The sequence below is a fragment of the Protopterus annectens genome, chromosome 6.part0 (assembly GCF_019279795.1).
Source record: "Protopterus annectens isolate FY-2018-M chromosome 6.part0, PAN1.0, whole genome shotgun sequence".
NCBI classification, from domain to species: Eukaryota; Metazoa; Chordata; order Ceratodontiformes; family Protopteridae; genus Protopterus; species Protopterus annectens.
Genome location: NC_056737.1, coordinates 1,831,225,388 through 1,831,247,699, shown reverse-complemented (window position 1 = coordinate 1,831,247,699; position 22,312 = coordinate 1,831,225,388). Strand labels below are relative to the sequence as shown.

Sequence of the window (22,312 nt, the reverse complement as noted above, 5' to 3'; positions counted from 1 at the left end):
CTTGGAAAGGTACATACCAAAAGGAGAATTTTACTCAATTCTTGGCCTGATAAGGGAAGAGTACAGGGAGGTTATAACTTTTTTTTTTCTGGAGGCAATGCCCTTACTTTTGAGCTGAGCAATATACCACTGTGGAGACATGGTGATCAAAGGTAAGGTTGCTGTCAATCTGTGTGCCCAGGTCTCTCACCACTGAGTGTATACTTAAGGTGTTGCTATTGATGTGGTAGATAGCAGGAACATCACTCTTACTGCAAGGGATGATAAGACATTTTTTGCACTGAGTATAAGGCCATAACTTTGTCTGTGTACTGAATAAAGGATTTTTGACTGGAAACAGACTGCCTGCCTTGCTTGGATTACTTTCAAATACTTAGTAATGCTGTACAATTATATATTTTCTATTATTACTTTTTGTTTTGTTTTGTTTTGACTTAAGACGAGTTTACATTCGCTACTTCTACTACTATAATGATTAACTAGAAATATATGGACTGAAAATCTTCCACACAGAGAAGTTTCTTACACTGTTTTAACTTGTTGTTGATAGGGATCTGTGTGCCATTTCTATATCATATGATAGGGTTTCAGAGAGGTTTTAAGATTTTGGAATCCAAGTTGTTAAAAAGTTTACTATATTTTCTCCCTCTTGCTTCTCAGGCACTGCATATATCCTGATATTGTTCCTTCTTGTCCTGTTTTCAAGATCATCTATCTTCTCCAGGAACTTGTTTTGTTTTAAAATGAATTCAGTGTTACTTTTTCCTTTAGTCATTCTACCATCTAAATCAGTGAGTGAGTCTTCCCTGGCAGATAACTGAAGTTTTTGCTGTTTAACTACATCATTTATTAATTACACCTGCTTTTTACAGTCTTCTTTGATTGTGTTTACCTTAGAGTCTAGTTTATCCAATTTTAACAATAAGCCCTGAAAACTGTTGATGATAGCGTGTATCATCTTCTTCATAGTGGCTTATCGACGTGTTGCCTTAGAGTCACTTACTTTCCTTTGAAATTTTCAAGCTAAAGTTTTGACAGGAACATTTTAAAAAAAGAGCAGTTTTTTTTTCACTAGACTGTCCCAAATAGTTTCCAGTTTTTTATTTCACCTTTTTAGAATTTCTTTTAGTAAAATTAAAAATTAAATCCTGTCAAAAATGTATAGGAGAAGTAGAGCAAAATTATTGTGCTAACTGCTTGCCATCTTGGCCACACCCCCCCCAACCAAGAAGTTTCTTCTTCTTAGCAAGTAAACATATTATATTACCTTTATTTTCATATGTCATATTTCCTTTTACTAGTAATTTATATATTACCTGTCTCCACAAAAGAAAATGACATTCACATTTCTGATAACACCATTTCCTTCTTATTTTATAGCTTTATTTTTTCAACTATTAGAATTTCCCATTGTTTTACATAGTAATATTTTATCATTACATTCTCATACCATACTTTTCTTTCTTTTTCTATATCATCAATTCTTATTTTCCACAAAAATGTTTTTTTCTTGATAACATTTTATTTTTTCATTTATACCCTTTTTTCCCTTTTACCATACCCCAAAATTTATTATACTTATATTTATACAATTTTCCTACTAATCTTTCATCGTTTTCATTAATCCCTTTTGCGCGTTGTACAAATTTAATGAACTGCATATACCACTGGGTTATATAACTCTAAACCCCCTTCTTCTTTATTTATATATAAAACTCCACTTTTTACTGAGATTAATCTAGAACCACATATAAATAAAAACGTGTCTGAAATAAATCCTTTTCAAATTCTATTGGCAACATAAATACACTTTCTAAGTATGCTATTTTTCCCATCATTACTGAATTTATCAAATAAGCCTTTTTTCTGAATGAAAATATACATGTTCTCCATAGATTCATAGATTCATAGATTCTTACTAAGCTAACTGCCCTTGCAAGCCATTTTAAGCTTAGCCAATTATCCGTTGTGAGACTCAAACCCTGCACCTTGTGTTTGTAAGGCAAACACCTTAACCATTAGGCCACCCTCCCAACCCCAGAAAAGATAGGTTTGTTTTATTTCTTTTATGTTTTTTTTTTCCCCATTGAACTGTACTTACATCTTTACTCACACATTTTATACCCAACACAGACATTTCATTCATTGTAAATTATATACCCCAATCTTTACTACATCACCTAAACCTTTACTTTTCTCTTTATTTAAATACATACCTATCACCTCTAAACAGTTGTGCAAATTATTCCTTTTATGCAAATTTTGTTTTTTGCAATCATTATAATATCATCTACATATGTTAACAGGACTGGAATTATTAACCATTCAGGTGTTATATATCCTGCCTTCAAATTATTGGGCATGCCTGTCTTACACCACCCTTCATACGTACTTTTTTGCTTAACCAGCCATTTACAAGTATGTTTATTTTATTATTGCTATATGCCTACATACACAATTTCCTGACTTTCTTGCTTGAATTATATCTTTCATTACTACCCATAACATTTCATGCTTAATTATATCAAATGTCTTATCAGGTCTCCCATCATGATTTTTGCTTCTTCTTTTCTATTCATAATGTCATCCACAATTTCACTATCATTAATAATTCTTAAAAAGACATGCATCTAGTCCTTTTCTCCCTGGGCCTCTACTGAAAATTGTCTTGTTCCAAGTTGGACTTTCCCGGTAAACAAAAGTTGCATAAATAAATAATAAAATAAATTCATGACAATCCTTCTTCCTTTATACTATATACATTATCTTCCATAATATTTTCCATTTTAGTTTCAAATCCCGTTTGTATTATTTTCATAAAGATCTTGTAATCATTATTATTCAATGTTACCATTTCCAGTCTTTTTAATTCTCTTCTGTCATCCTTCTGCCATATGACTTTATTCCACTACATAATTCTTTATACATAAATCCTTCATTTAACAATTAATTCAAAATCTTTAAAATATATTTTTGACAGTCCCTTAAACTAAAGGAGACCTTTTTATATCAATTAATTCCTTACAGATATATCCATTACAAATCATCCCTAATTTGGGGCCTTTGTCCCACCATTTCTTTTGACTTTGTCCAGAATTCTTGAGAAAAAAATTGAGAGCTATGTTTTGAGATATATATTCAACATATATATATGTATGTATGAACCATCACAGCCTGAACTATGACACTGGGTTTATACAGCTCAGATCCAGAATGCAATTTACAAAAATGACTCTGCAATGACATTTGCAAATGGACTTGCACAATGGCACACAAAAGTTTGACAGAAGGGTCCTTAAAATGTGTACCTTAAAGGTTTTGTACCAAAGTTCCACATAGTTAAAAAATTATAACTCGCCATAATAATTAGCTAAATTTGGTAGAGGAATTATTTAAACATAGTGCAGAACATATAATCACTGTACGTACACTAAGGTAGTCATGGTATACATGGTACAGATCTTACCGAATGCCCATGGATTGTAAGTACTTCTTCTTTAGATTTTTGCCTCATAACAACCCTGGATGCATAATAAGCACACACACATACACACACACACACACACACACACACACACACACACACACACACACACACACACACACACACAAAACACAGATAGAATTTAACAAAACCTTAGAAAATTAGTTTTAAATTACCTCTAAGATCATGCAATGACTCGGAATGGGGTGCCGGGATATTGACCAAGCTATTCTTCAGCCTCAGTGGGGCAAAAAGACAAGATTCTAGAAGAAAAACTTCCTCCCACAGCTAAATGTCTGATGTAGGAGGAGCAAGGCAGATTGTCTCCTTGCACAGATTGTGAGGGACTCACAGGAATTTGCTAACAATGTCTACTTATATTCTCTGGACCTAGAGAGGACATATGGTCATGTAATCTCTCGCATCTTGTATGAGGTGTAACATGAATATGGAGTCTCAGGGCTACTACTGTGTGTCATTTGATTCATGATCCTAAGGTGTAAGAGTTGTATTCATTAAATCAAAATATTCAAGGAGGACATGGAGTTTCATGAAAGATGTGACTTGTGTCCACTCCTGTTTGTGATTTTTGTGTCCAGGATATTAAGGTGCAGTCAAGGTCTGCTGAGTATCCAGTATGAGGATATGCAGACATGTGGATTCATTACAGATCTCTTCTTTATTCCAATAATTCTGTTTCTACATATTCTAATGGAGGACAGTACATTTCAAAACTGACAGCTTGAATTATTTTACTGCACTGAGAATGAGTGGACTTTTCTATGCTTTCAATAATGTGGTTTTGTCCCCTTCACCTTTATTATTATAGACATTCAATAAACAGAATTCATTAACCCAGCCTTCCATAAAGTATTGCTGATACAGCTATGTGCTCATTTATATTTGTCCTAAGTCACATTCTTTCTTGTAGCATTTACTTGCTGGATCTTTTTCTTCCCTTCTTTTTTATTATATTATTTTCACTTCAAATCCTACATATTTTTCCTGTTTTATGTCAAATAGCTACTGCTATTCTATATGAAGCATCAAAGCAGTCTGGACAGAAATAAAGTAATAAACACGTTTGTTTTACTGACAATGACAACTGATATATACCATCGCAAACTACTACCATTTTTTCATTGTTTGGCTAGTTAGCTTAAGAGAAATGTGCGCAATGATCCTAATTATTCTAGATTATGTTTGTATTTACATTTGCAATGGACATAGCTGGAAAAAACATACCTTTATGGAATATATATCCTGAGAATAATCTAGGTCATATCACTTTACTAAGCTTTTCATTCTAAAAATATTCCATTGCTCACATATTTTTGCATTTTTTGCTGCCATGAGAGAGTCACCTCTCACAATCCAGGCTGTAACAGAACTTGAAATGTAATTCTTTCTCTTTAACAAAAAAAAATGTGATCAGCAATTTGGTATGAATTACCAATTTACTGTAACTTTAATAGATGGTTGTTGTTGCTGAATGACACCAAGCATGTATAAATTCACACAGAGCCCACACACGTACCATGTATTATAATAATTATACCATGTTTCTTTTTGTTAATTGTTTTAGCTGTTTTACTATATCAAATTACACATATAAAAAAGTGAGATGCAATTTGTGCTACTGTTCTAATATTTTATTTTTCACACTATTTAAGTTTTCATATAAATGTCATTGTTTTTAGTTTTATATAATTTCCATTGTAAGTAGTTTTATATTGATCATTGTTTTCGATTTTTAATTGCTCTTCTCGTGAATGACAGAATGAGATCTGTTTTTGTGTTGTGCTGTGCTCTGGACTCTGGGCTCTTCTACAGATGCTTGCTTATTCTTATTGCTCACTGCCACTTGCTGGAAATAAATGTTTGAACTCCCACTAGTCTGACTTCCAATTTCTGTGTAGTTCTCCCAATGCCCAACTCTAGAAAACTGTATAGCTCTATCAAAACCTAACCTCTAACTCTAAAATTCCTATCCAGTTTCCAACCAAATCCCTATTCCTTTACCCTAAAACACCATTCCTCCCAGTCCTAAATTCCCTGATCAATCCCTAAATCTAAGACTAAAACTTCCTTAAAGCTACATTTTTAAATTTCCTGATCTCTCCCTAACAGTAAAACTCCCTTCATACTCCCTAACACTAAAACTCCCTTCACACTACCTAACCTTAAAACTGCCTTCCTGCTCTCTAACTTTACTACTCCCTTCCTGTTCCCTAACCCTAAAACTCCCTTCCTATTCCTTAACCCTAAAACTCCTTTCGTACTCCCTAATCCTAAAACTCCCTTGCTGTTCCCTAACCCTAAAACTCCCTTTACACTCCCTAACCCTAAAACTTACTTCACGCTCCTTAACCATAAAATCTTGTTCCTAATCCCTTTCCGTGGCTGCTTGTCTGACCTCATACTTGGTTCAAGCTCAAGCAGCAGCCAACACAAACAACAAGATGACTGAGTCTCTGACTTCGAGACAATGGCTTTTGAGCACTTGGAACCTGATGCTTGTACTAGAACCTTTCCTGCATGTATATATTTAATTTTTTATATTTATTACTTATTATTTTTGAGCTTATATTCTTGGATGTGAAGTAAAATATTTGTCTATTTTGTGTATTGTTTTGACAATATCCTTGCATGACCTACCATAACATTTGCATCAGTAGTAATAGCTGGAGCTGCATTGTGAATCATATGTATTATTCTGTGCCATCTGAGTGCATTACAGAAATAAATCAATACAGTTTACAAACTAAGATATGAGCTATTCCACTGATTTGGCTTTAAACAGTGGTAATTTTTAAATGTAATATTTTGGTTGATGCACTGCTTGCCTTTTTACTGACTCAAGTGAAAAGCTTCAGGAGTTATCAATTCCCACCATGTCACTGACCCACAATTTATATAGCTTTAACCCTCCCAGATCAGTTACATTTTTTTCTTTGATGTATCTGGCTTACTAACTGCAGAACTCCTGACATGGTATAATATTTCATTCTGAACAGCAGCCACAATTACTTCAGAAACTAACAGGAATTTCTTGTGTCTCTCAGGTGCCCGTGTGATTTTTGCTTGTCGTGACACAAAAAGGGGAGAGGATGCAGCTGCTGAAGTTAGAAATTCAACTGGCAATGGGAACATTATAGTAAAGAAGCTTGATCTGGCATCTTTGGCCTCGGTCAGGCAGTTTGCCAAGGAAATCTGTGAGACTGAGCCACATCTAGATATCTTAATCAATAATGCAGGTGAGAGCTGACGCAGGCATGTGATTATTACGCTGATGCTACATTTAACAAGTATCTTTTCTCACCTTATGCAACAAAATGTCAAATTCTATCTATGTAAAACATGCCATGTAACCATTCTGTGAATTAATGAATGTCAGTTCCTTCTTATTTGCTACAGTTTCCTTTCCTTTAGTTCCAGCATTACATTTATTCATTTATTTCAGTATTTAAATCAAGTGAGTCACTAGACATAAATGTTGATTTTCATTGACAAAGCACAGCATTTGGTCTAGTTAAATGACTTGATAAAAGCCACATACTCTTTCCATATCTACAGATGGAGTTTGAATGAATCAAACGTAGATCATGAGGATATTATTTCTAGCTTGCAGATCATTAATTCAACACATTAAAGTTACAGTGCCAGAGAGACTTGCAGCATATATGACTAAGTGAGATCCTCAAGGCATGGTGCCCAAGCAGCACTTAAACCCCATAAAAAGATTGATGACAAATTAGTTATCACATTTGTGCTTATTGTACAGCACCAAAACAGTACGTGTAATGTCAAACTGACAGACTGAGACATGGTAAAGCATTTATTTCACATTTGTTTATTTCACAAGTGTTACAGAATGCTAAATTCCAAGTTTTATTTTATTCATTTTTTATTCTTTGTTGACTGGCTTAGTCCCATTGGGCTAGTAATCTCTTTTTAGGGGAGACCTATGGTGGTATTTTTACTATTAGGGAATATTTGTCCAAGATATCAGGGAACTTCCCCTACTCTTTTTGATAGATACCATGGATTCCATTTCATCCACTTGAGCTACCACCAACTCAGGCAGATGAAGCCTTGGTTTAATGCCTTGTCTGAAGGACAACACATTCAGAAGTGCAGCAGCCCACCCATCCCCCCTTATGGTGCAAGGCAGTCCCAGCAATCATACTACTTAGTATGGGACTAGAACCCACAGCTTTCTGCACTGAAGGTGTGTGCACAACCTGTTGCTCCACTGACAAACTGCTATATGCCGTAGGGCATTATGAGTACACCGAACAGGATCTTCTTCTTCTTCTTTTTTCAGCTTTTCCCAGTTAGGGGTCACCACAGTGGATCACCTTTCTGCTCATGATTGGCAGTGGAGTTTTATGGTGTCAAGGTGCCACCCCAGCACCCAACCTTCCACAGAAGGCACACACATGCACACACTCACACCTAGGGCCAATTTAGAGTGTCCAATCCACCTACAGCATGTCTTTGGAATGTGGAAGGAAACCGGAGCACCCGGAGGAAACCCACGCAACCACAGGGAGGACATGCAGACTCCGCACAGAAGGCACCCCAGCCAAGGATCAAACCAGAGAACCTCTTGCTGTGAGGCGGCAACGCTAACTGCTGCACCACTGCGGCCACCCACAAGTACACTGAACAGGATAAATCTGCAAAAATATTAACAAAATATATTTATTAATTTCATATAATTTTTGCTAAGAAGTATAAGCACCCTGTTACAGGAATGACATGGGGAAATGTTCCAAATACTCAGAAAAACATATTGATAATATACAATTTAGGTAGGCATGCAATAGCTAAAGAGGCAGTCTCCAAATTGCCCGTAAGTGTGTGTGTGTGTGTGTGTGTGTGTGTGTGTGTGTGTGTGTGTAGCATTTGAGTGAGAGTGTATGCTCTGCAAAAGACCATGCCAAGTCAAAAATAGGTTTGAATGCCTTGCAACCATTAGTTGCTGGAATAGGCTCTAGTGTCCCCAGGACCCTATAAATGATAACAAAGGCTACTGGAAACTGTATGGATGGATGAACGCAACTTGCCTGTATGCTAAGCCCATCATCAGACAATGTAAGAATCAATTAAATGATATTACAATAAAATGTGTTGCATAAGTCAGGAGGAGAAGGTTACCACACACACTATAGTCCCAGTCTCACATATTACCATTACAACCTCAAATCATACACATAAACACACAAAGACATACTCGGAGGCTCTGATCAAAAATCTACCAAAACAGCAGAGGCCACCAAAGCAGACACCCAAACAACCACCACCTCAGAACACAACACCTGCAACACATAGACCTCACAGTCAGAGTGTCAAACAGTCACAGCCCTTAAGGCCAAACACAATGCCAGACACACTAGTCATTGGTGACTCCATAGTCAGACACACTGACGTCCCGCTCACCAGACTGAGTAAGGAGAAGGTCACAGTAAGCTGCCTGTCGGGCGCTAGAATCCGCCACATAACGCAAGCACTCAGGTCTCTCAACAGCAGGTACAAATATGATTCAGTCATTGTCCACGCTGGTGTAAACGACCTGAGACGTACCTCCTTGGACTACATGAAAAGAGACATTGAGGAGCTCTCTGATTATGTAGCCCAGACAGGTATGACCCTGACCTTGAGCAGTATCCTACCTTCACCAAGAATGATGCCACAATACAGAGATAAGATGATCAGCTTTAACAATTGGCTTAAACACTGGTGTCATTCAAAGGGGATCCAGTGTCTGTCTGCCTGGGATGACATGCTGGACAAGCCACGCTGCCGCAAGGGACGGCTTGCACCTGTCACCCTGGGATTCCGGATATTGGCAAAGGCTCTTGCCACCCCATAGTGCCTTTTTAGGCAAGGCTCAAATTCTCAACCTACCACCCTAGAACACAAAAAGGAAAAAAACTAAGGGTAATGCTGCTCAATGCCAGAAGTCTAAATCTCAAAATGCATGCACTCGAGGCCCTTCTCAGTATGGAGAACATCGATGTCTGTGCTGTGACAGAAACCTGGTTCAAGGCTCCTGAGAGCACCCGGCGCTATCAGGTTTTACCTCATATCATGCGTTCCGGCCCCAAAATCTGGACAATACCAAGAAAGGAGAGGGGGGTATCCATATTCATCAAGGACACCCACACCTCAAGACTGGTGGCAACGCACGATGCATCGGAGACCATCCAGGTGCAATTAACCATAGGCAAGACTGCTCTGCAAATTGTAGCATGTTACAGGCCACCCTCACAAACTCAGGAACCTCACATGGCCTTCCTGAAAACACTAGAGGGGATAAATGTATCACCAAACACCATCATACTAGGTGACTTCAATTACCCTAATATAGACTGGGAACACTACTCAAGCCCAAACACCCTAGCCCAAAAGTTCCTGGAATTCATAAACTCAAATGCCATGGAACAACTAGTCACCATCCCCACAAGAGGAGATAACATACTTGATCTCATCATCACGAACATGGGAGCACAATGTTCAACACCGGAGGTGTACCCTCACTGGTGAGATCAGACCACAAACTAATCTCGCTGGAGGTCCTCATCCCACCCCCACCTGAAATAAAAAGACCACAGTAAAGAACTTCTCAAAAGCCGACTTCACACTTCTAAAGACTAGTGTGGTCTCCTTTAAGGCCCCGAGCGGAAAACAGTACTCAAGCCGCTGAATCACTTACAAATGCCTTCTACCAGCACCTGCAGGACTGCATGGATAAGGCAATCCCAAGCAAAACAAAGACTCTTTGTACCAAAGGCAAGCATCCAGTCTGGTGGACCCCAGCCATAAACAAACTCTACAACAAAAGGAGGAAGCTACTACAAGATAGAGCAAAATCCTTAAAAGGTAAGACACCCTTGATCACTATAAGTAAAAACTAAGAGCTCTCATAAAATCATCCAAAGCAAATTTCGAGAGAAAAATAGCTAAAGACTCAAAAGACAATCATAAGGCCTTCTTTAGCTATGTTAGAAACCTGGGAGGAAACTCCCAGATATGCTCAGAGCTAGTTCAAAATGATGTGAAGATTACTGATCCTACAGACATTGCCAACATACTGGCTGACAGGTTCAGTGCAAACTTCTCCCCTCCCCAAAGGAGAGATATCTATACCAAACGATTGCAGCCCCCAAACATCTCCAGCGCCCAAGTGAGAACTGCTCTCTCCAAAGCAAAAACACAGCATCCATGGGACCTGATGGTGTCCCCGGCTGTGTGCTCCATGAACTCAATGAGGAATTAAACCCACAGCTAGGACAGCTGTTTAATCAAAGTCTTACCTCTGGATACGCACCCAGGAGTGGCGCACTGCAACTGTGGTACCACTTCACAAAGGCGGTGCCTCCACCGACCCTGGAAATTACCGGCCCATTAGCTTGACAAGCCTTATCTGCAAAGCCATGGAGAGGATCATAATGGACCTCATAAATAAAGACATAGGGAATTTGCAGACTTTGGATCCAACCCAGTTTGGCTTTGTCAAAGGCAGATCATGCCTTTTAAACTTGGTTGACTTTTGAAACAGTCACCAAAGCCATTGATGAGGGAAAGGCAGTCCATACAGCCTACCTCGATCTGGCTAAGGCCTTCGATACAATACCCCATTCGGGTATCATTGAAAACTCATCAGCTTAAATGTCAACCCATACATCACAAGATGGGTTGCAAACTGGCTGAGTGACAGAACCCACAGGGTCAGAGCTGCTGGCGCCATGTCAGACTCTAAGCCTGTCACAAGTGGTGTCCCACAGGGCTCAGTCCTGGGCCCACTCTTGTTTGGCATCTACTTTTCCGAAGTACAGGCAAACACAGGAGGGTTATGGCTGACAAAGTTTGCAGATGACTGCAAACTGGGCGCCATAGTAGAAAACACATCTGACACAGATATCCTTCAGAAGGGTCTCACAGAAACGGATAACTGGTGCCAGAGCCACGGCCTAAAGTTAAATGCCAAAAATGCATAGTCATACCCTTCGGGAAAAACAAGGTTACCCCTAGCTACCAAATAGGTGGCAATCCACTGAGCACAGAAGAAGTTATCAGGGACCTGGGGACCCAGGTTGATAGTAGTCTGTCATTCGACACCCATGTAGCTAAAGTAGTTAGGAAGACCTTCTACATTGCCCACCTTATCATGAAGGGATTCTCATCTAGATCAAGGGAGGTCATAGTCTCCCTTTACTCATCACTCATCAGACCAATGATTGAGTACAATGCCCCATTCGAATGTATCTGACCCGACACTTGCAGCAGCTGGAGAGGCCACAAAAGTTCCTCACCAAAAGGATAAAGGGTCTCAAAAATCTGTCCTATGCTGCCCGACTGAAAGAACTCCAGCTCTATTCAGTCGCACCGCTTGCTCAGAGGTGACCTTTGCCTAACATACAAGGCCATGTCAAACCCAGATTTGATGAATATGCTTCACCTCAAAAATCTAGATCCATCAGAGCCACAAGGGCGGAGACTTAAACCTTGACACGGCTATTAATAGGACGTGCTGGAGGGATAGATTCATCACCCAAAGACTCCCTATGCTGTGGAACAAAATCCCGGTACATGTGAGGCAGAGCACCTCGCTGGCCTTGTTCAAGAGAAATCTTGACCAATGGATGGGAGATCGCAGATATACCCCAGGGATTACCTCAGTGTCACTGCTCGACAGAGGCACAGAAAAATAATGGGTATAGTTCCCCATACTAAAGGGGTGGCCTAAGCCACAAAACGATGGGCTAGGCTTGTAAATGCCCTCGGGCAGATAGCCTAGTATGAACCTATGAACCTATGAACCTATGAACCTATAAGTGCACATGTACTGTAGAAAACATCTTATTTGCAATTATCTAGACTTACAACAGCAGTTAAACTATACACTCACTCTCTATATATGTATTTATATAGTTATTAGTAACTGTGCGATTATGTGCCACAGCAGCTTACTGTAGTTTTAGCAATCATAACAATGTTGAATTGCTAAATCACATGACTCGAAGGTAACAAGATGAGAATGCTGACATTCACTTTTTCAAACATTGTCAAACATAGAATCTCCTGACCTGCACAGACACAGAACAAGTGCAAACATGGGTCCAGAAGGTGAGCAAGTTCAGGCACCAGCATTCTCAGCTTGTATCCTTCTGGTTGCATGATTTACCGATTCAACTTTGTTACAATCACTAAAACAATAGTAAACTGACACAGCTACTACAGGAAAAGAGGATGGTAGACAAATACTATTTCATCCTTTCGTTAAAAATAATTTCTGTTAATATTTTTTCCGAATTTCTTAAGGCACTTATTCCATGACTCGAGGACAGTTGTCTTAAAGAATTTGCCTCCAAACACATTATGTTTTTCTTCTTTTTTTTTTTTTTTTTTGTGACTTCAAGTGACAAATTTTCAGATGTACTGCACTTCCCACCGGCTACATCACTGGTCAAATACTTCCGTGAATCTTGGCGACCTAGTCTAAATATAAGTTTTAACGATCATTTATCAGTCAAAGCATTCTGTTTACAATGCAAAAAAAAAATTATGAACGGATTAATGTAAAATAAGATAATATATCTGCCAAGTATGGCTATCCATAGATACATCTGCTAACATAAGTATATTTAAGAAATTATATACTCAACAGATCACACTTGTCCTGACCTTCTATAAATGTATTAATATGTACTTTTTTAGAATTAGTCCATGTTGCTAAAACCAGGGCATAAGTCATTCCAGACAGAGAGAGACAGAGAGAGAGAGATAGAGATATACACAGAGAGGAAGATACTCTATTCCACCATAGTAGAAATAAACCATTATATAGGTCTGCAAGGGCAATCAGTTAATTTAAATGCCAACAACATTTTTCTGTGGATATCTATCTTCATGTCTGTCCCCTGCTACCATTTATACACAGTGCTGTGCTCCATCAGATTTGTCATAAATTGTTCAGCCTGTCCTTCCTTTCTCAACTGACCATCAGTCATAGTAAGCATAATTGTTCAAAGCAAGCAATGCTGACCTGGAGTATCAGTCCTTGTGTGTCATATACACTCAAAGCTCAGAAGAAGTCTGTACAGTGAGATGCAGCTATGCAATGAAATTGCAATGAATGATTTAATATCCAAGAAGTTTAAGAAAATTGTAGATACATGCCACCATTTCAAATCTCACATTGTCAAGTTTCTTTCTCCTAACTGGCTTAGTGCAGCCTTCTTCCTTAATCATGTGTAAGCATAGGTTGTAGGCATTAAAAGGACACAGCAGTTATCTTTACTGCACTTGGGTGTCCAGTTTTGTTTCTGGTTAAGGTATCTTTTGTGTGGAGTCTGCATATCCACTTTGCATTTGTGTTGGCTTTTCCTGGTGTGGTGTGTGTGTGTGTGTGTGTGTGTGTGTGTGTGTGTGTGTGTGTGTGTGTGTGTGTGTGTGTGTGTGTGTGTGTGTCTGCCTATATTTGTGCTTATTTTTTATACATGTTAACTGGGTAGATCTACTTTCCCTTTTTTGAGCTACCTCGGAGCTCTGTCTAGTCCAGTGAGTTACACAGAGGTACAAAGTAGGCAAATGAAGGTAGAAGGTGCCAAATATGTACAACTTGACTTCAGAAAGCAATGTACACTGCACTAACTGCCAGAGTGTGTGTGTATGTGTGTGTGTGTGTGTGTGTGTGTGTGTGTGTGTGTGTGTGTGTGTGTGAGACCACGCGCCTGTGTGTATACGTGTGTGTGTTTGTGAGCATGATGTGTTTGTGTGTGTGTTTGTGAGCATGATGTGTTTGTGTGTGCTCATGTGCATGAATGCATGTGAGCATGTGTGTGTATCTGTGTGTTTATGTGAGTGCATGTCAGTGTGATTGTGTATGTGAATGTAAATATGTTTGTGTGCCTGTCTGTAACAGACTGGCATTCCATCTAACATTAGTTTCTCTGCCTTATATCCACTGAGTGTGGGGTAGGCTTTTGATCCTCCCAGTTTATTGATTTATTTATTTATTGGCATTTGATTACTGGGAAAGTCCAACTGGGTAGGAGCCCATTTTCAGATGATGCCCGGGGAGAAAAGCTCCAAAATATTGCATAACATTTTAACAAGAATAATTTTACAGTCTTTCAAAATAATACAACAAATAACTACAGTTTAAATAATTATACCAATTAACTATAATATGAAAAAATTGGTTTAGAATATATACAAGTTATTTGACAATGATTTAATATAGAGAGAAATTTTAGCTAGTTTATAGAAAAATTAAAGGTAAGTTAGTACAATATAAACAGGAATTGCAATACAAAGTGAGAGAAAAGCATGCTTATGGTATAATTAGATAGAAAGTCAGGGGAGAGAAACTGATAGGAGTAAGGAAGTGAGTGAAGAAGGGAGAGTAAGGAGATGTAACGTATGAATACGTATTTGTTCACATTTACGGATCTTGTTTATCCTGGTGTTTAGCAAGAACAGAGCCAGCTTTTGACTAAGAAGTCTTTCAGAATGGTTTTGAAAGATGGGGCAAATGGTATTGACCTCATGGATACAGATGAGTAATTCCAGGCCTTTGCAACATGGTGTGAGTACAGACACTGCCCAGCAGATGTAATAGTCTGTGGACAGACAGAAATTTTTCATCACTGGATCACATTGACCAACCAGGAACATAGTGGTGTAGAATGTTGTTTAGTGCTGGACAAACAGATGGATTCTGGATAATTTTATAGGTGATAAGAAGTTGTGTATATGTTAGTTGATAAGGTAGTCCTAACCAATTTAGGCTTGTTAGTGCTATAACAAGGTGGGTTCTATAAGGGGTATTTGCTCCAAATTTAGCAATTTTATTATAGCACTATTGAAATTTTGATTTTTGTGATACCTGAAGGTTAGTAAGAATGGGAGTACCATAAAGAAGTGCGGGGAGGAGATAAGTTGTGGGAAGTGTAGCTTTAGTTGTGTCAGTGAGAATTTTTTTGACTCTATAAAGTATCCTTAGTTTCTCATGAGTTTTTAATACAATTTTGTATATGCTGGTCAAATTTCAGATTATTATTCATTATCAAATCTAATAATTTAAATTGATAAATTGAGAAATTACTTCAATGGTTGTATTATCAAGAAAGAGAGGACTTTATTTTTTTCCACCGGACAGGGATTTGGGGAAACTCATTCTAAGCCTTTTGGTTTAAACACTTGGGCTTCGGACCAGTTAGTTGTTTTGCACTGAGAGGGTTTGTGGTCTGCACTGTTGTGGCAGAACAGGTAGCTTACATCCTTCTAGGTTGAGAACTGCTGATTGAGGGCTCAGTGTCTGTTATTCTAAAAGTGTATTAATTCTGGTTTAAGCACTTGGGCTTTCAAGCCAGTTATTTTACATTATGAGGGTTCGTGGTCTGCACTCTTGTGGGAGGAGAGGCTGGACTCTGCCCTTCTGAGCTGGGAATTTCTGGTTAAAGGCTTATAGTGCATGCATATCTGAACTGTTTCTTACTGAATTTGGTGCGCCTTGTTTGCTGTGGCATAGACTGGATTCGGGCCTGCTGGATCTAGCTTTGTTTGTGTAACTTGAGCACTAATCCAGACATTCTCTAAAGTATTCAATGGTATTTATTACTGCTTGGTTGTAACTTGATTAAAGTGTAGCTATCATTCAAGTCTTTTGGATTAAGCACTTGGGCTTCAGACCAGTTGTTTTACATTAGGAAGGTTTGTGGCAAGCACTGTGGTGGCAGGACAGGTAGCTTTCATCCTTCTAAGTTGGGAACTGCTGATTGAGAGCCCAGTGTCCAAGTGTATTAGTTCTGGTTTAGGCGCTTGGGCTTCAGGCCAGTTATTTTACATTAAGAAGGTTCGTGGTCTGCACTCTTGTGGGAGAAGAGGCTGGACTCTGCCCTTCTGAGCTGGGAATTTCTGGTTGGAGGTTTATAGTGCCTGAATATTTGAACTGTATCTTACTGAAATTGGTTCACCTTGTTTGCTCTAGCATAGACTAGATCCAGGCCTGCTGAATCTAGCTTTGTTTATATGCTTGTTGTTTGTTTGCTTGTTATTTCCCTGGAAGCTAATTCCACCTAATATGCAACTTCTCAGCTTCTGTGGATCACTAGTGATATCTGCATTGCTTACTGTACTTATTTCCTTGTTTCACTTGAAAGAAAGTTACTGTTTGTCGTTTTGCATTTAGTTACTTGTAACACATTGCACTCAAGTTACCTGGCACTTGCTCACTAAAGCAATTATATAAGTCAGCACTAAAAATTAAAAGCACTACACCCTCACTCCCCACTGGCCCTTGTTTTCAATTAAGGATTTCCCAATATTATTCTAGCATGTCCAAAGGTCAGTTGTCAATCTCCTCTCCGGTCCAGCTGGTGAATCTGGGAATCTTGAGGCAATGTTATAACTGCCTCATGTACACAGACAACCCTCTCCTCCTCCCACATAACACAAATACTTGTGAGAGATGCAGCTATTTAGCCAAACTGGAGGCTGAGCTCTCTCAACTCAGGACTGGCAAGACCAGACAGGAGGAGAAGGCAACTACACACACCACAAAACCAGCCTCACATAATGCTACCACTCCACTGAATCAAACACATAAACACACAAAGACATACTCGGAGGCTCTGAGTAAAAATTTACCTAAACAGCAGAGGCCTCCAAAGCAGACACCCAAACAACTGCTACCTCAAGACACCCCACAAGCAACACATACACCACAAAAGCAGTGTGCAAAGCAGTCACAGCCCTTAAGGCCAAATACAACACCAAACATACTTGTCATAGGTGACTCCATAGTCAGACACACTGACGTCCCACTCACCAGGCTGAACAAGGAGAGGGTCACAGTAAGCTGCCTATCGGGCGCTAGAATCCGCCACATAACACAAGCACTCGGGTCACTCCACGGCAAGTACAAATATGACACAGTCATTGTCCATGCTGGTGTGAACGACCTGAGACGTACCTCCCTGGACTACATGAAAAGAGACATAGAGGAGCTCTCTGATTATGTAGCCCAGGCAGGTATGACCCTAACCCTGAGCAGTATCCTTCCTTCACCAAGAATGATGCCACAATATAGAGACAAGATGATCAGCTTTAACAATTGGCTTAATGTCTGGTGTCATTCAAAGGGGATCCAGTGTCTGTCTGCCTGGGATGACATGCTTGACAAGCCACGCTGCTTCGCAAGGGACGGCTTGCACCTGTCACCCCTGGGATTCCGGATATTGGCTAAGGCTCTTGCCACCCCATAGTGCCTTTTTAGGCAAGGCTCAAATTCTAAACCTACCACCCTAGAAAACAAAAATGGGAAGAAACTGAGGGTAATGCTGCTCAATGCCAGAAGTCTAAATCTCAAAATGCACGCACTCGAGGCCCTTCTCAGTATGGAGAACATCGATGTCTGTGCTGTAACTGAAACCTGGTTCAAGGCTCCTGAGAGCACCCGGCACTATTAGGTTTTACCTCATATCATGCGTTCCGGCCCCAAAACCCGGACCACACCACAAAAGGAGGGTGTATCCATATTCATAAAGGATACCCACACCTCCAGGTTGGTGGCAACGCATCTAAGCTTGGAAACCATCCAGGTGCAACTAACCATAGGCAAAACTGCTCTACAAATTGTAGCATGCTACAGGCCACCCTCTCAAACTCAGGAACCCCATACAGCCTTCCTGAAGACACTGGAGGGTATAAATGTATCTCCAAACACCATCATATTGGGTGACTTCAACTACCCGAATATAGACTGGGAACATTACTCAAGCCCTAACTTTCTAGCCCAACGGTTCCTGGAGTTCATAAATTCAAATGCCATGGAACAGCTAGTCACTGTTCCCACAAGAGGAGAAAATATACTAGATCTCATTGTCACAAACATGGGGACAAAATGCTCCACACTCGAAGTATATCCCTCATTGGTGAGATCTGATCATAAACTAATCTCACTAGAAATCCACATCCCGCCCCCACCCCAAACAAAAAAAACCATAGTGAAGAACTTCTCTAAAGCAAACTTCACACTACTCAAGACTGGTGTGGTATCCTTCAAGGCCCCTGAGCCAGAGGAAACCACAACCCAAGCTGCGGAAGCCCTTACAAATGCCTTCTATGAACACCTCCAGGACTGCATGGATCAGGCAATCCCAAATAAAACCAAGACTCTTTCCACAAAGGGCAAACGTCCAGTCTGGTGGACCCCAGCCATTAACAAACTTTACAATAAGAGGAGAAAGCTATTACATGATAGAACAAAATCCATAAAAGGGAAGTCACCCTGATCATTATTAGTAAAAAATACGAGCACTCATAAAATCAACTAAGGCCAATTTTGAGAGAAAAATTGCCATGGATTCAAAGGAAAATCATAAGGCCTTTTTCAGCTATGTTAGGAACCTGGGTGGAAACTCCCAGATATGCTCAGAATTAGTCCAAAATGATACAAAAATCACTGAACCCACAGACATTGCCAACATACTGGCAGACAGGTTCAGTGCAAACTTCACCCTCTCCCCTAAAGGAGAGATAACTATCCCAGCCGAGTGTAGCCTCCCGGACTTCTCAAATGCGCAGGTGAAAGCTGCTCTCTCTAAAGCTAAAAACACAGCATCAATGGGACCGGATGGTGTCCCCGGCTGTGTGCTACACGAGCTAAATGAGGAATTAAACCCGCACATAAGGCAGCTGTTTAATCTCAGCCTTACCACAGGATACGTGCCCAAGGAGTGGCGACGGCAACTGTGGTCCCACTCCACAAAGGCGGCGCCTCACGGACCCTGGTAATTACCCCCATAAGCTTAACAAGTCTAGTCTGCAAAGCTATGGAGAGGATCATAATGGAGCTCATAAACAAAGATATAGGGGACTTGCAGACATTGGACCCGACCCAGTTTGGCTTTGTCAAGGGAAGATCATGCCTTTTGAACTTGGTCGACTTCTTGAAACAGTCACCAAGGCCATTGATGAGGAAAGGCAGTCCATACAGCCTACCTTGACCTTGCAAAGGCTTTCGACACAATACCCCACTCGGGTATTGTAGAAAAACTTACCAGCTTAAATGTAAACCCATATGTCACAAGATGGGTTGCAAACTGGCTTAAGGACAGAACCCACAGGGTTAGAGTTGCTGGCACTGTGTCAGACTCCAAGCCGGTCACAAGTGGTGTCCCACAGGGCTCGGTCCTTGGCCCCCTATTGTTTGGCATCTACTTCTCAGAAGTACAGGCCAACATGGGAGGACTTTGGCTGACAAAGTTTGCAGACGACTGCAAACTGGGTGCCATAGTGGAAAGTGCATCGGACATGGATATCCTTCAGAAGGGACTCACGGAAACAGATAGCTGGTGCCAGAGCCATGGCCTGAAGTTAAACGCCAAAATATGTATAGTCATACCCTTCGGGAAAAACAAGGTAACCCCAAGCTACCATATAGGTGGCAATCCACTAAGCACAGAAGAGGTTATCAGGGACCTGGGGACCCAGGTTGACAGTGGCCTTTCTTTTGACACTCACATTGCTAAAGTGGTTAGAAAGACCTTCTACATTGCCCACCTGATCATGAAGGGATTCACATCCAGATCTAGTGAGGTCATTGTTCCCTGTACTCTTCACTTATCAGACCAATGATCGAGTACAATGCCCCATTCGGGATGTATCTCACCCGACATCTGCAGCAATTGGAGAGACCCCAAAAGTTCCTCACCAAAAGGATAAAGGGACTCCAATATCTGTCATATGCTGCCAGATTGAAGAAACTCCAGCTCTATTCAGTCGCATACCGTCTGCTCAGAGGTGACATGTGCCTGACATACAAGGCCATGTCCAACCCGGAATTAATGGACATGCTCCACCTCAAAAATCCAAATCCACCAAAACCACTAGAGCAAGCGACTTAAACCTTAGCACGGCTATAAATAGGACGTGCTGGAGGGATAGATTTATCACTCAGAGACTCCCTATGCTGTGGAATAAAATCCCGGTCCATGTGAGGCAGAGCACCTCGCTGACTCTGTTCAAGAGAAATCTAGACCTGTGGATGGGAGATCGTAGGTTTACCCCGGGAATCATATCTGTGTCACTGCTGGACAGAGGCACAACAAACTAATGGGCACAGTATTTTTTCATATAAGGGGTGGCATAAGCCACAATAATTTGGGCTAGGCTTATAAATGCCTTAGGGCAGATAGCCTAGTATAAACCTATGAACCTATGAACCTATGAAAAGTAGTAGGTTGTTTTAGAGTTGAGCATGAGTTGTGAGCTATAAAGCCATGTTTCAGTTGCTGTTAAAACTACCTTATTAATTTTTTGGAGATGAGCCACATTGTCAGATGTGCAAATTAGTGTCATCTGCATACTATAGTAGGGAAGCCTTTTGTGTGGATGTGTGGAGGGTGTTGGTGAGAATGTTAAAGAAGAGGGGACCAAGGATAGACCCATGTGGTACATCAGTGGTGACTGGGAGGTATGGAGAGTGGGTAAACTGCCATTTTATTGACTGATACCTATTGGGTAGGTAGATATTGAACCATAGAAGGGTTGGCTGAGAGAGACCTAATGAGGACATTTGAAATAGAAATTTGCTGTGACAAACTGTGTCAAAGGCTTTAGACAAATCTAGAAATGAGGAGATAAGTCTGCCATTATCTCTAGCTTTATTAACCGCATCTATATAGTTTAGAAGGGGAGTGCTAGTACTGTTGGAAGGATGGAAGTCATGTTGTGTTGGGGATAGGGGTTATTCCTGCAGGAGATACTTTAGCAATTTTTTAATATATTTTCAAGTATTTTGGAGATGGGGATAAGATTGCTGCAGGTCTAAAGTTAGTAATGTCCATTGAATTTCCTCCTTTCTGCAGAGGGGTAATGTGTGACTTCTTCCAGAGACAGAGAACATGAGTTTCCTGGACTAACCTATTTATAAGGATTTAAAAAGGGCAGGCAATGCTATTGACTTCTATTTTAAGGTATTCGCTTGAAAGATCATTAACTGAAGTAGAGCTAAGTTTGTTTATTTAACAGTAGTTTTGTATAGGATGTGGACACAGCTTTGAAGGCGAATTTGACACCTTGAAAAAGATAAAGTAGTTATAAGAAAATAAATGAATGAATGAACTAAGGCTGTAAGAATTTGAATCAGTCACTAAACTGTTTCTGTTAGGTCCAACATTATGGTGTAGATTGCTTTATAGTTCCTTAGGAGAATCTAAGAAGGCATGGAACATACACTTAAGGCTATGCTGGTCCGAATATGTAGAACTGGAACTAATCACTGCTTCACTGTGATGCCAGTACAGCTCTTAAAACAGCTTTATTTTTATAGAATGACAGCAGTCTATTACATTTTACAGACAGGGAAAGTGCTCCACAAAATCTTGCATAACATTATAACAGTGATCATGCATAAGTACAACAATCAGAATATAACAAACTCCAGCAGTCAAGGCACTTTATATTGAATATACCTCAGTGATGAATGAAGAGTCTATATTAGATCATCAAATGCTTAAAAAAGTGAATGGTGATTAATTGACCCTATGTAAGCGAAAGCTTACAATGTCGAACTGTCAGAACAGCAATTTTTTTCCACACCCCCCTACTTAAATATACCAACTCCAAGACTGCACTACAGTGCCAAAAATGTCAAAGTAATGATGCAGCCAAGCAAATGTTTTCCCAGGGAAAGAATTTGCTTAAAAGCCACTTTGATATTTTGCTTTTTCAGCCTTTTAAGTTCGACCAAGACGCATTCGAAAGACTGCATCTTCTGTCTTCTAATAGGAACCCATAAATGAATACCTC

The 22,312-nt window shown here is 39.9% G+C and overlaps 1 protein-coding gene across 3 annotated transcripts in view; it reads left to right on the top strand.

Moving 5' to 3' along the window:
• LOC122804952 (retinol dehydrogenase 12-like) overlaps positions 1–22,312 on the top strand; it is a 495,784-nt gene that overhangs the window by 230,052 nt on the left and 243,420 nt on the right. For all 3 annotated transcript variants that reach the window (XM_044075182.1, XM_044075180.1, XM_044075181.1), the window contains one exon: positions 6,550–6,741. In XM_044075182.1, the coding sequence (XP_043931117.1) occupies positions 6,550–6,741 (192 nt within the window). The remainder of the gene's footprint in view (positions 1–6,549; positions 6,742–22,312) is intronic.